This window comes from Pezoporus occidentalis, unplaced genomic scaffold, assembly GCF_034315485.1.
Source record: "Pezoporus occidentalis ecotype Australia unplaced genomic scaffold, CSIRO_AGI_Poc_V1 ctg200, whole genome shotgun sequence".
NCBI classification, from domain to species: domain Eukaryota; kingdom Metazoa; phylum Chordata; class Aves; order Psittaciformes; family Psittacidae; genus Pezoporus; species Pezoporus occidentalis.
The window spans coordinates 2,306,697-2,318,741 of NW_026913857.1; the positions used below are offsets into that span (position 1 = coordinate 2,306,697).

General features: G+C 54.3%; 1 protein-coding gene across 1 annotated transcript; it reads right to left on the reverse strand.

The window, feature by feature from the left end:
* Positions 1-6,496: 6,496 nt before the first annotated feature.
* On the reverse strand, positions 6,497-11,268 carry PTGER2 (prostaglandin E receptor 2). Its single transcript, XM_062618497.1, has 2 exons — positions 10,387-11,268; positions 6,497-8,175 (listed from the first exon to the last, which is right to left on the reverse strand). Exons 1-2 carry the CDS (start codon positions 11,236-11,238, stop codon positions 7,930-7,932), a joined length of 1,098 nt encoding a protein of 365 aa, XP_062474481.1. The 5' UTR covers positions 11,239-11,268; the 3' UTR covers positions 6,497-7,929.
* Positions 11,269-12,045: the final 777 nt, after the last annotated feature.

Below are 12,045 nucleotides of genomic sequence, written 5' to 3' on the forward strand. Positions count from 1 at the left end.
CCTTCAGCCAGGGCAGGGGCTGCTCTTGCCCTTCCCAGGCACTGGACATGCATCAGTTTCCTGAGAGTAAATGCTGAGGACTCGTCCTCATGGACCTACGGGGCAATCCGGACACTGTGGGGCCCTCAGAGAGTCCTCACAGCTGTAAATGAGCATTCCCAGCTCCAGCTGGATGAAAAAGGTCTTTCTTTAGCAGAGGAAATAGCAGCTGCTCATGACAAATAAATGTTCTCTCATGTATACATCCACTCGGCAAGACAAACTCCATGACGCTCAATTAGCTGCATGGACAAAACTGTAGTAGCATGAATGTCCGGGGATAAACAAGGCGCAACAAATAGCCCTGGAATGGCTTCTTGTAAACACAGTTACTTCTTTTCTTAAGTCTGTTCAAAACGCTGTCTGCTTTGACATTTCACATCTGTCCTGGCCAACACCACCTCCTCCTGCACTCCCACATGCAGAGAGATAAAGCCTTGTCCACAGCATGCTGTGGCAGCAGTACTGGGGATACTAGGCTTGTAGTAAATTGCATCCTTAGTGGGTTTTATCCATCCTGGTTCTGCCAACCATTGCTATGCTGCTTGTTCAGCATCATCTAGGGTTGAAATTACAGTGCAGGTGATTGATAGAAAAGGCAGATCAGTGAGGACACGGATGCTGGAGAAGGTTTGGGGTTGGTGATGGGCTCAATGAGCTCTGGGGGTTTCTCCCAGCACTGTTTCAGTGCTCTACCGTCCCAGCTAAGCAAAAAGCCATAGAAAACAATAAGAATTCATCATCCTGCTGGCAAAAGCCCCTCTGGAGATATTTGTACCTGGTGGGTGCTATTTAGTGCACCCATTGGGAGGGATAAGTCTGTGGATAGCATGAGGAACCTGCCAGCCCTGTCGGAACCTTGCTCAGCCGGGGCCAGGGCCAGCATGGCAGCTCAGCAGAGCTCCTCTCAGCACAGCACGGAGCCAGAGCATGGGAAGGGAAAGCTGAGCGACAGCAGGGACCTTTCATCACTGCAAAAGTTGCCAACACTAACAGGAGCAAAGCTGGTCACAGCTGGAAGCTGGAGGAAGGCAACAGCTTCAGGCTGGGAGAGCCCTGTGCCCTGGAAAAAAGTCCATCCTCAGCCCTGGCACCCAGGACATTTCCCTGTTATTTCCCCTTTTAATTCCCTTTATTAATCTTCTGGAGTTGTTTCCCCCATCACTTCAGGGTGTTGGGGGAAATGGCCATGGGAGGGATGTAGCTCCTACACTGGGAAGAGATGCTCCCAGAGCACAGAAGGGAAACTGAGGCAGAGCAAGGCAGAGTGCCAGACTTGTAGGACTGGAGGGCTCAACCACAACAGGACCTCTCTCATGCACAGGCTGCTCAGAGGAACAAGCTTTTTCAGGTGGGTTTGGTTTGGGGGTTTTCAGAGGGTTTTACTTCAGCCACAAACTGGCACCTTACGCATCTGGGGTGGCTCAGCAGGAACCACAGCAAAACCAGAGCCGGCTGCTTCCAGCCATGGTGTTGAGACCCAAACCCCTACACAGCTTTATGGTCTGACTTGCTCAGAAACCCTGGGACCTTTGTTCTCCTCCTCCATGAGCTCAGCTCATGAGGCTGCTAACAGGGTCTCATTTTTACCTAATAAACAAGGTCTGCAGGCGAGGTCACAGCCTTTAGCTCGAGGGGCAGGGCAACAAGTGATCCATCATGTTCAGTGAAGCCTCATAACTTTTACGGCCCCTTTAAAAGACAGATGCTTGACATGAGTTTGACACTGTTTAGTCTCTTGTTTTTGAAGATTGAGATCGTTTTGGGAACTGCACCAGCTCTGGCAGATGGGAGGCATTTCCCTGCGGATTTGATGGACGTGAATGTTTCCATGTTTCAGGGAAATCCAGTTAAAAAAAGCAGCTCAGCATGGGAAACCCTTGTGATTTCCAGGAGCCTCCCCAGACAAGTTGCCTACCTCAGGCTTTTGAGTAGGGATCTGATGTGCCCTTTACAAATCTCTCATGCTGCCTCTGCCCCCACGGCAAAGCCCATAAGCATCAGGGAAGCCTGGTCCAGCCCTCAACACTGGCTTCTCTGACTCAGAGAAAGGTGACATGTCTCTCTTCAGCATGCATCAACTGCGTAAAAAGCAGCAAGCAGGAATATGTATCATTGCATGCCTCACCTAGATGCTCTAAAAGAAGAGGTGTTACCCAGGGGTGAATGCTAGCCCTGCTGTGCATGCACAACACTGCAGCAAACAAGCAAGCGGTAGCCTAGGGTTGCTCACCCCCTTGCCGAGCCATGGCAGCTGTATTTTTCACTCCACATCCCAGCTGCTTTTGTAAAACTTCCCCTCCTTGTGTTTCCAGTCACTTGTAGATCATCTCAGAGCTCTGGATGGATTTTCCCCAGCCCTTCGGTTGTCCCCTTGGTTGGTTTTGCTGCAGCAGTGCATCTGCCAGCCAGAGGGGGAGGACCCTGGGATGTCTGGCGGGGATGCAGGGCTGCCCTCATCCCAGGGCACAGTGCTATCCCTGGCATCCCTCAATTCAGCCCCCAGCACACCCGGGTCCTGTTGGTAGCAGGAGGGCTGCACCTCCATCCCACAGTCCTCCCTTATGCATCAGGTCCTGAAGCCATGGCCAGGTACTAAGGAGGGACAGACACCTGGGAGCAGGCCAGTAACCAGGAAGTTCTGCCAAGCAGCCAAAACACCAACAACTCAGGCAGTTTTGGGGAAAAATCAGACAAGACCTTCACCTCCCTGCAATGCTGAACCAAAAAGCCAGAATGAAAGCATTTGTTATTATTCACATTGCAAAATAAGCTTTAAATTGTGGCTGCAGAGGTAATTCTACTGCAACCCTGCTACTTCCAAGTCTTCAGAACCTCTTAGAATGACAGGCAACAGGCTTGAGAACATTTCTTATTCTGGGTGTCAGTGTTGTGCAACAGGCTCTGATTTCAAGTCTATGGTGTTTGGGATACCCCAACAATCTTCCTGGAAAGGGCTGATACCCTTCCTTACAGGGCTGTAAGGTAAAATACAGCCTGATTCACCCTGCAAGCTCTCCCCTCTGCAGATGCTGTAGGTGGACAGTGCTCGGTGTTAGTCCCTGGTGACCAAAAAGGGACCCGGTGAATCCAGGAAAATGGGAGATGTGGGGTGACCCTAGGGAACCAGAGGAATTAGAGATGTTCCATGTTAATATATGGGGAGGCAGAGATCCTAAACCAGCTGCAAAAGCAGTAACAACTACAGTGAAGCCAAATGTTTTTCTTTGCCCTGCACTAGAGCCATGGGGAATTGCTATCAGCTCTGACATCCGAGGTAAGCACTGGCACTGCTGCAGAGCTGGCTTGGGAGCCCAGCAAAGCCATCTTCCCTTAAGTCGCTTCCTTGCCTAATTCATTTAACCCAGTTTAATAGCTACCACACCGTACGCCCTCCTGGAGCCAGTGCAATGAGCTCACTGCCCACTCCCTGCCTGGAAATGCAGCTGCCTCCCACCTGGCTCTCTCCTTCATCCCAGGCTCCTTCCAGCTCCCCAAAGGACTGGACCACCAATCCCAAGGGTGTTCTGCAGGGGTGATAGGCTCAGACACGCAGCACATCACATCACCCACCTCTGTGGCTGTCACCCACGTTTGCTGGCCCTCATGAATGTGTGGCTTCTCCCTTGACATTCTACAGCTTAATTTCCAGATGGAAATGCAGCCCTAAAGACCTGTCTGGCACTTTCTTGCACCAGCAGGTTTCTGGTATGGAAATGAAAGATAATTAAGGGTCAGCACAGGCAACAAAATGACATTTGAGCATCTTGCATTTAAGCCAAGCAGATGTTGATTGAGCTGAAGAGAGTCAAATTAATTTGGCTTTCGTAATGTTTCCTGTGTGATGTTAATATAAGCAGGCTTTTGTGCAGGCTCACGGCTCACGATACAGAGATTCATGGCACTCTGCATCCTCACAGAGCTCTAATTAAGGCTCTCATCTGAAAGATGGAGCAGGAGGGCTGATTGCTTTGTTCAGTTTTTGGGATGGGGGCAGCAGTGGACAGGGCAACCCACAGCCAGCAGCTCAGATTGGGCCTGGCCAGCACACCCCAGCAGGGGGTCTGAGACACCCCCCCCATCCCTCCACAGAGAGTGGTGTGGAGTGGTCCCCAAGCAGAGCAGTGACCACAGCATCTCCAGGTGAGGGATACATCTCTGCATCACAGATGGCAAAGGGACTTGGGGGGGTTCCTCTCTTTGTGTGCACCAATCTTATCCCCAGCTCACAACCAATTTCTTCTTTTCATTTTTGCATTACATTTCAGCCAAGTCATTTCCCTGACCTCACTTGCCAGGCTTGCTGTCCCTCACTGGGGACAGTTCACATGCTGTAGCATTTACCTGCACAAAGCAGATTCCAGCTGGATGGATGTGAGGAGGCTGTCTCCCAGTCCCACATTTAGAATCATAGAATAGTTAGGGTTGGAAAGGACCTTAAGATCATCTAGTTCCAACCCCCCTGCCATGGGCAGGGACACCTTACGCTAAATCATATCACCCAAGGCCTTGTCCAACCTGGTCTTGAACACTGCCAGGGATGGAGCATTCACAACTTCCCTGGGCAACCCATTCCAGTGCCTCACCGCCCTAACAGTAAAGAATTTCCTCCTTATATCCAATCTAAACTTCCCCTGTTTAAGTTTTAACCCGTTACCCCTTGTCCTATCACTACAGTCCCTAATGAAGAGTCCCTCCCCAGCATCCCTGTAGGCCCTCCCCATTCAGATACTGGAAGGCTGCTATGAGGTCTCCACGCAGCCTTCTCTTCTCCAGGCTGAACAGCCCCAACTTTCTCAGCCTGTCTTTGTATGGGAGGTGCTCCAGTCCCCTGATCATCCTCATGGCCCTTCTCTGGACTTGCTCCAACAGTTCCATGTCCTTTTTCTGTTGAGGACACCAGAACTGCACACAATACTCCAGGTGAGGTCTCACGAGAGCAGAGTAGAGGGGCAGGATCACCTCCTTCGACCTGCTGGTCCTGCTGCTTTTGATGCAGCCCAGGATACGGTTGGCTTTCTGGGCTGCAAGAGCACACTGAAGCCAACTCATGTTCATTTTCTCATCAACCAACACCCCCAAGTCCTTCTCCGCAGGGCTCCTCTGAATCTCTTCTCTGCCCAACCTGTAGCTGTGCCTGGGATTGCTCCCACCCAGGTGCAGGACCTTGCGCTTGGCATGGTTAAACTTCATGATGTTGGCATCAGCCCACCTCACAAGCGTGTCAAGGTCCCTCTGGATGGCATTCCTTCCCTCCAGGGTATCAACCGAACCACACAGCTTGGTGTCATTGGCAAAATTTCCTGATGAGGAGCCATAAACCTCCCAGAGAAACAAGGAGCTGGTAATTAGTGGTCAGCAGCCGAGCTGGAGGGAGCAGGTCAATGTCAAAAGCAGCTCCCAGGAGCATCCCACCTTTAGCTTGTCCCCTTGGATGGACCTGGGTCCTCTTCCCGCTGCTGTCACATTCTTCAGCAGGCTGGTCCCTGCAGGATGTGACCCCTCTGCCATTTCCAACGTGATAGCGTGCTTTCCTTTTCTCTCCATCTTTTGTGTGCCAGGCAGCCTTTCCTCCTGGTTTCTAAAAGGATTAGGCAACTGATCCCGAAATTCCAGTGTGAGCAAGCAGGTCACGACCATCAAGACAAATAACGCACACAGATCCACAGCTCTTTTCAAGCCAAGCACCCACTGAGACAGGATGGGGTACGCTGAGCCCTAAACCTAGAAAGTGCATTTGCTGCTGCTGTGTGCATGGATGGGGAAATAATTGGGAAGGGGGTAACCATGACCAGTACAGCAGATGGGAGCCTGCCCAATCTGGGCACCCAGGGCTCAGCAACGGGGTTAATGACTTCATTGCATGAGTTACATGACAGTGGGAAGCACCCCAGCTGCAGCCCTGTGTACAGGGCATGTCTTGCAACCTCCCCCATACCCTGCCCAAAATTCCACAGCCCCACTGAACCCCCAGCCACAGGGCGCTGCCAGAATCCCGCCGGCAAGGCTTGAGCAATAGCAGCCCATGCCTGACATCTGCCCACACACAGCTTGGAGGCCAGTAAACTTCCTGTGGATATTGGCTGCCTGACAGAAGTGACATAAATTCTGCCTTTTTTTAGGGTGGGTATTTTTTGGTTCTGTATTTTGATAACAGGTAGGAACTTTGCCTGCCTCTCCCTGGCTTCGGGATAGACGAGCCTTAGGGAAGAGCTCAGAGTGGGGGTATTTCCGAAGCTTGGGGGTCACGTTGCAGAGGTAAGGCAAAAATGCTATCACTCATTCATCAAACAGAGTTTATTTTTGCCTTTTAGGAAATTGGAGGCACACGTTTCCCCTCCTTGCCTCCCCTCCCCCCGTCCCTGAGGCTTCATCCCACCAGTGCTCAGTTTCCTCCAGGAGCCAGATCTACCCAGAGGTGCAGCTTACGCACAAACCCACACATGATTCAGCAGGCTCCTTGGAAAGACATTTATTATTTAAATAATAATATATTAGCTTTACATCACCTCAACAAACAAACCTCAGAAAAGCTCCGAATCACAGCACCTTTGGGCTCTTTGAGCAGAGCAGCAGCCCTAAGATGGACTTGGAAATGCCCCACTTGCAATAGCATCATGACACTGCACATGCTCGATGCAGCACAAATGGGAGTCCCCCAGTAACTCCCTAATGGCAGCAGTGATGGTCTTGGGACCGCAGGGTCAGATGCTCCTGATGCTGGTGAGGACCAGTCTGGAGCCCTGAAGAGCAACAGGCATTCCACAAAACAAACAGCGGTACTGAAGGACACTGCCTGTAGGGCAGGATTGATGACCTGGATGGTTGTGCACTTGGGGTGTCTGGTTTTGTTGGGGTTTTGTTGTTTTCTTTTCCAAATAAAACCTCTAGAGAAGCAAAGCCCCTGAGCAGGTTTGTCCCACGCCAACAGGAGGGCAATGGAAGGCTCTTTGTGGGCAGCCCGAGAGGATGAGCCCTCCTCTGTGCCAACCCAAAACCCACCAGCAGCATCACCCTGGACGTGGGCAAAGTCCATGGCTGTGACTGAAACCTCCTATTCCCTGGTCGGGTTCTTTATTCCCCTTGTCAGTTCCTACACAAATATAGGGCAAAGAAAATAACAAACTGGGGCTCAGGAATGTCCACACAGCTCTGCTGCCATCACAGCACTAGGGAAGTGCCAAAAGTTTGATTCTTTGGCTTTTTTTGTGCCCCTCACATATGCTGGACTGGCACCCACTGGAGTCTAAAATCTCTGGGGTGGGAATGGACTGACAGACACATGCATACAGACCTACACCAGATAAAGTGTATTTCTTTAGGCAACGAGCCTACCAAATAAAGAATAGTGTTTGGGGATACAGTACTCCCTTCTTCTCCTACCCAATCACTAGGGACCTGGGCACAGAGACAGGTGCTTGCAGCAATGGTGACCACACAACCCCACCTCCAGGACCTGTACCCTGCCAACACGCTGCCTTTAGCCCAAAATCACTGCGAGGACCCTTCTGGGAAGCACACCAGCAGGAAGCTCTGCTCCCTGACAGCCCCCACTGAGGTAGTGTTATAGAACATCACCCCATGCTTCACCCCCTGACCCTCCCACAGCACGGCTGAACGCAGCCTGCACCCTTTGCCAGGCAGGAACAGCCCCATCATCAATATCCAGGTACTCACCAGCCCTTACAATCTTGTCCCACTCTATTTTTTGCCCCATGAGAGACCACACTGCCTTACTTTCAAGACACGTGGTGACACCTGGATGGGCCACCTGTACCTGGTCCACCCAGCAGCACATACGTCTCTTTATGGGCCATAAGGCAGAGCTTCATTAACATCTGTCAGGGCTGTGCTTCACCTGGCAGACATCTCCCACAGTGGCTGATGGATCTACTGCCCACAGGGGTTCATCCGTGATGGCAGGTTAGGCTTTGCAGGGGATGGAGTCTGTCTGTCCTGGCTCATGAGGGTCACTTGGCAGCACAGCACTGAGCGCATGAACCGCAGGACCGGCGGCCTCAGGATGGCGAAGACCCATGGGTCAATGATGGAATTGATAGACAGGAATCTCAGGGCCAGGAGGTCCCACTCGTGGTTGTCCTTTTTCTCACTGAACTTGTTCACATAGGCACGGATCTGCAAAACACAACAGGGAGAAATAATGCTGGGAATGGGTTTCCAGGATCGAGCATCCTGGGGAGATTTGATCGGGTTGTCACAGCACATTCGCTGCCTCCATCAGGTCAAATGTACTTTTTGCTAACGAATACCAGGCGTGTGCTCTGTTCTCAGCTCTCAGCATGCAGGGAGGCTTCAATTAGCCCTAATGCAATTAATCCAGCGGCTGCTTAAGGAAGTGGTGGGTCTCACCTTGAAAACCACACTGGATGAATAAACGTGGAAGATGGAAGGGATGCAGCATGCTGGACCACTCCAGTCCTTCCTGCACTGTGCCGACTCATAGCAGCTTACGAGGCTTCCTGGAAGGGTGACTCAGCACTCCTTACTCATATGGGTCGAATCGCCACCCCCTCGCTTCAGGGGACAGGGGATGCTTGGATGCGGATGAGAGCTGGGGGCAGCACAGGATGCATGAGCATCCATCCTCTGGCCAGGATCCATTAGGTACCACCCAGGGATGGTGCATCCAGGAGGTGGCCATGGTTCAGCCCATGCTGAAGACTGTCCACAGCGGAGCACTTCCAAGGGCTGCCCCAGGCTTAGGGCTTTTTTGGAAGGATTTTGTGGTGCTGTAGCCTGATGCTTGCTGGGTTCACGTGCCCAGGCTGGTCCTGTGGGCATTGCCAGCCAGAGGAGAAAGTGTCACGCCAAGAAGGCACCAGCAGTGCTCGACAGCTTGGTTTGAGATGCTGCCAAAACACAGCCCAAACACAACCCCACATGGGAACCAGGTGATGGGAAAAGAAAAGCCAGCTGTACTTCTGGATAAGCCTGTATCTGCTACCAGAGGGCCCATGGGATCCCCATCAGCAGCACATTCCCATCCTGCCTGCCCCAAGCAGACCTTTGCCCACGTGTCCCCATCAAGGAATCCCACTTTATAGTGACCAGAGCACCCAAACCCAAGCTTTTTCAGGACATGGGGAGAGTCATCCATCACATGTGGGCCCATTAACGGAAGCTGAAACGTCTCTCAGGATGTTGAGTCTGGCTTCTGGGATGCTCATGAGCATCTGGACATGACTGCTTTGTCTTTCCTCTGTCTTAAAACCCAGGCAGCCTGGCTCAGCTACAGTCTGTGGTTATTTTATTTTCCCCTGTGACAAGAAAGGGAGTGCAAAGGGAAGGTAATGTCTATTTAACTCCATGAGCACAAAATTAGCACTGGCTGTGCTCCCAACCTTGGTGGGGCTTGCTTCTAATGGGAACAAAATGACCTTCCGCGGTGGCAGGCTCAAGCATGCAGGCAGGGAACATGAGTGTCTTGAGGTGCTCTGGAGTCCACCATGCTGCTGGTGTAATATGGTTTGGATGGATGAAAAGCTGCCCTTTGGAGGGGGAGAGCCGGGGCAGCGTCAGGAGACTTGCCCTCTTCCCTCCCTCACTTGGCTGCAGTGTTTCAACCCCGTATTTCTGCTGGAAGCCTCATGCATGGATATGGCACAGGACGTGGGCACAACCCCTGGGACAAGGCATGCTGTGGCCCATGTGCCGGATCTCTGCTCCCAGCAGTCACTCACCTCTGTGCCCACACCCCAGTGTTGTTACAGAGTAGAGACCTCTGCCTGCCCACATCTTCAGTTTCATTCTTCCTTCTTGTTACAGAAATCCGGAATAACTCTGCCTGCTCAGCACAGATATCCGCTCTCTCCAGCCCAGTGCCATCTCCTTCATCCCCATTTTTGGACATCTAACGTATTGCTCTGCCACCACTCTCACCTCCACCATGAGTGCCCGGTTCTCAGGAACCACAGGGAAGTCGTGTGGTTCAGAGGATGCCACCCTGCCTGAGCCACACTGACTTGGAGCCTCTGCGGGCACCTCTCCTCCTGCCACCCCATCCTCCTGCCACCCTGTCATCCCTGCACCCCGTTCTCCTGCCACCCTGTCATCTCCCCATCCAGTCCTCCTGCTACCCCACCCCATCCTCCTCCTGGCCCTGGGGATGCAGGAAGTGGCTCCCCCAGTACCCCCAGGGATGTGCAAACCGCCTGGAGTCTGTGCCAGAGCTGGGGTCTCCCAAGGTTCAGGAGGAGCTAACCTTTGACCTCAACCCTTGAGGTGTGGGCAGTGAAGTTGGGGGGAGGTATATAAAGGGAGGGAGGGAGAGAAACGGGAATGCTGGGAAGAGAGACCCCATCCCAGGGGAGAGGTGGTCACACTCACCGTGAAGGGCAGGGAACAGATGACAAAGGTGATGGTCATGATGGAGAGGAGGAGGAGGTGGTCGATCTCCTCGGCCATGGAGAACATGCGCCGGCCGCAGCTGCTGGCCGCCCGGGGCTGCTCGAGTGTGGCCAGCCGGCGGGTCTTCTGCCCGCGACGGTGCATGCGGGCCAGGTTGGCAATGACGCTGAGGTTGCAGAGCAGCACAGAGAGGATGAGGAAGAGGAGCAGGGTGGCATAGAGGAGCGAGAAGGTGACGTCCAACCCAGATACCTCCCTGCCGCTGTCGTGCTCGGGGTAGTCCAGGTGCATCTGGATGAAGCACCAAGTGCCGGGGCAATACTGCACATACTGCCCAAAACCCACCAGCGGCAAGGAGCAGAAGGCCGCCGAGAAGGTGTAGATGGCAGGCAGGACAACCAAGCCCGTACGGGGGCTTAGAAAGCGCTCGTAGAAGTAAGGCTGCCCCAGGGCCAGGCATCGCTCCAGCGCCATGGTGAAGAGGATGAGCATGGTGGCGAGGCCGAAGAAGCTCATAGCAAAACCAAAGTAGAGGCAGATGTGTCTTCCTTGGGGCAGGGTGGTCAGGGTGCGGTTGTGGTGGTAGGAGGCCAGGACGAAGGGGCTGACGGAGCAGGTGCCCAGCAGGTCGGTGACCACCAGCGCCAGCACCAGGACGTGGAAGAGTGCGGGCGCGCGGGCGCGGGGCCCGCGGCGGCAGCGCAGCAGAAGCCCCAGGGCCAGGAGGTTGCCCAGGAGCCCGGCGGAGAACATGAGCGCGCTGACCAGCGGGCGGGCCCCGGCCGGCAGAGCTCCGCCGACCTCGCACAGCTCCCGGCCCGTCCCGTTCATCCCGCCGCTGCCGCACAACTGCGCCGCCGCCCGCCCGCCGCGCCAGCACCGCCCTCCCGCCCAGGGCCGCCCCCGAGCCCGCCCCGGGCCGTCTCCTGGCACCGGGACACGGGTGGTTGGGACACCCGACGGCGAGTTCGCACCGGGGCCGGAGCGGGAGCCTCTCGCACGGGCAGTCCCGAGGCGATACGGGAGTCCCGGTGAGGCACCGAGAGCATCGCAGCACGGCCAGCTCCCGTCCGGTCCCAGAGCCCCGGGCTCAGAGCAAGACCAGGTGCCAGGCCGGGGTCCCAGGCCCCGAGCAGCCCTGCTGCTGATCTAGGAACCCAGCGGCATGGCCAGCCCTGGTGCTGGTCCAGGAGCCCCAAGAGGCACAGCAACACTCGGTGCCGGTCTGGGACCCCCTGAGTCACAGCGATACCCGGTGCTGGTCTGAGAGCACTGAGTTCATTTCAAGCCTCGTTGCCGGTGCCGTGCCAGGAGCCCCGAGGTGCCCTGGTGCCATCTTCATCGGGCTGGTGCAGGACAGGCTACCAGGGATCCAGAGCTGATCCCACGGCCCCAGAGGCACCCAGAGCCCACAGAGAACACCCTGCCCCATGGCCAGCTTTATACCATGTCTCCATTGCCCCCCTGTCCTATATGTCATCAGAGGTCCCCACAGTGGTGCGTCCTGCAGGCAGTGTCTGGTTATAGTGTGGGGGAGAAGCATCGATAGGAGCTCCTCTTCCTGCTGCAAGCCTGGCTGAGCACAGCTCATCTGCCCAAATACCAGCTCAAGGAGAGCTCCTTCCACTGGTGCTTTGG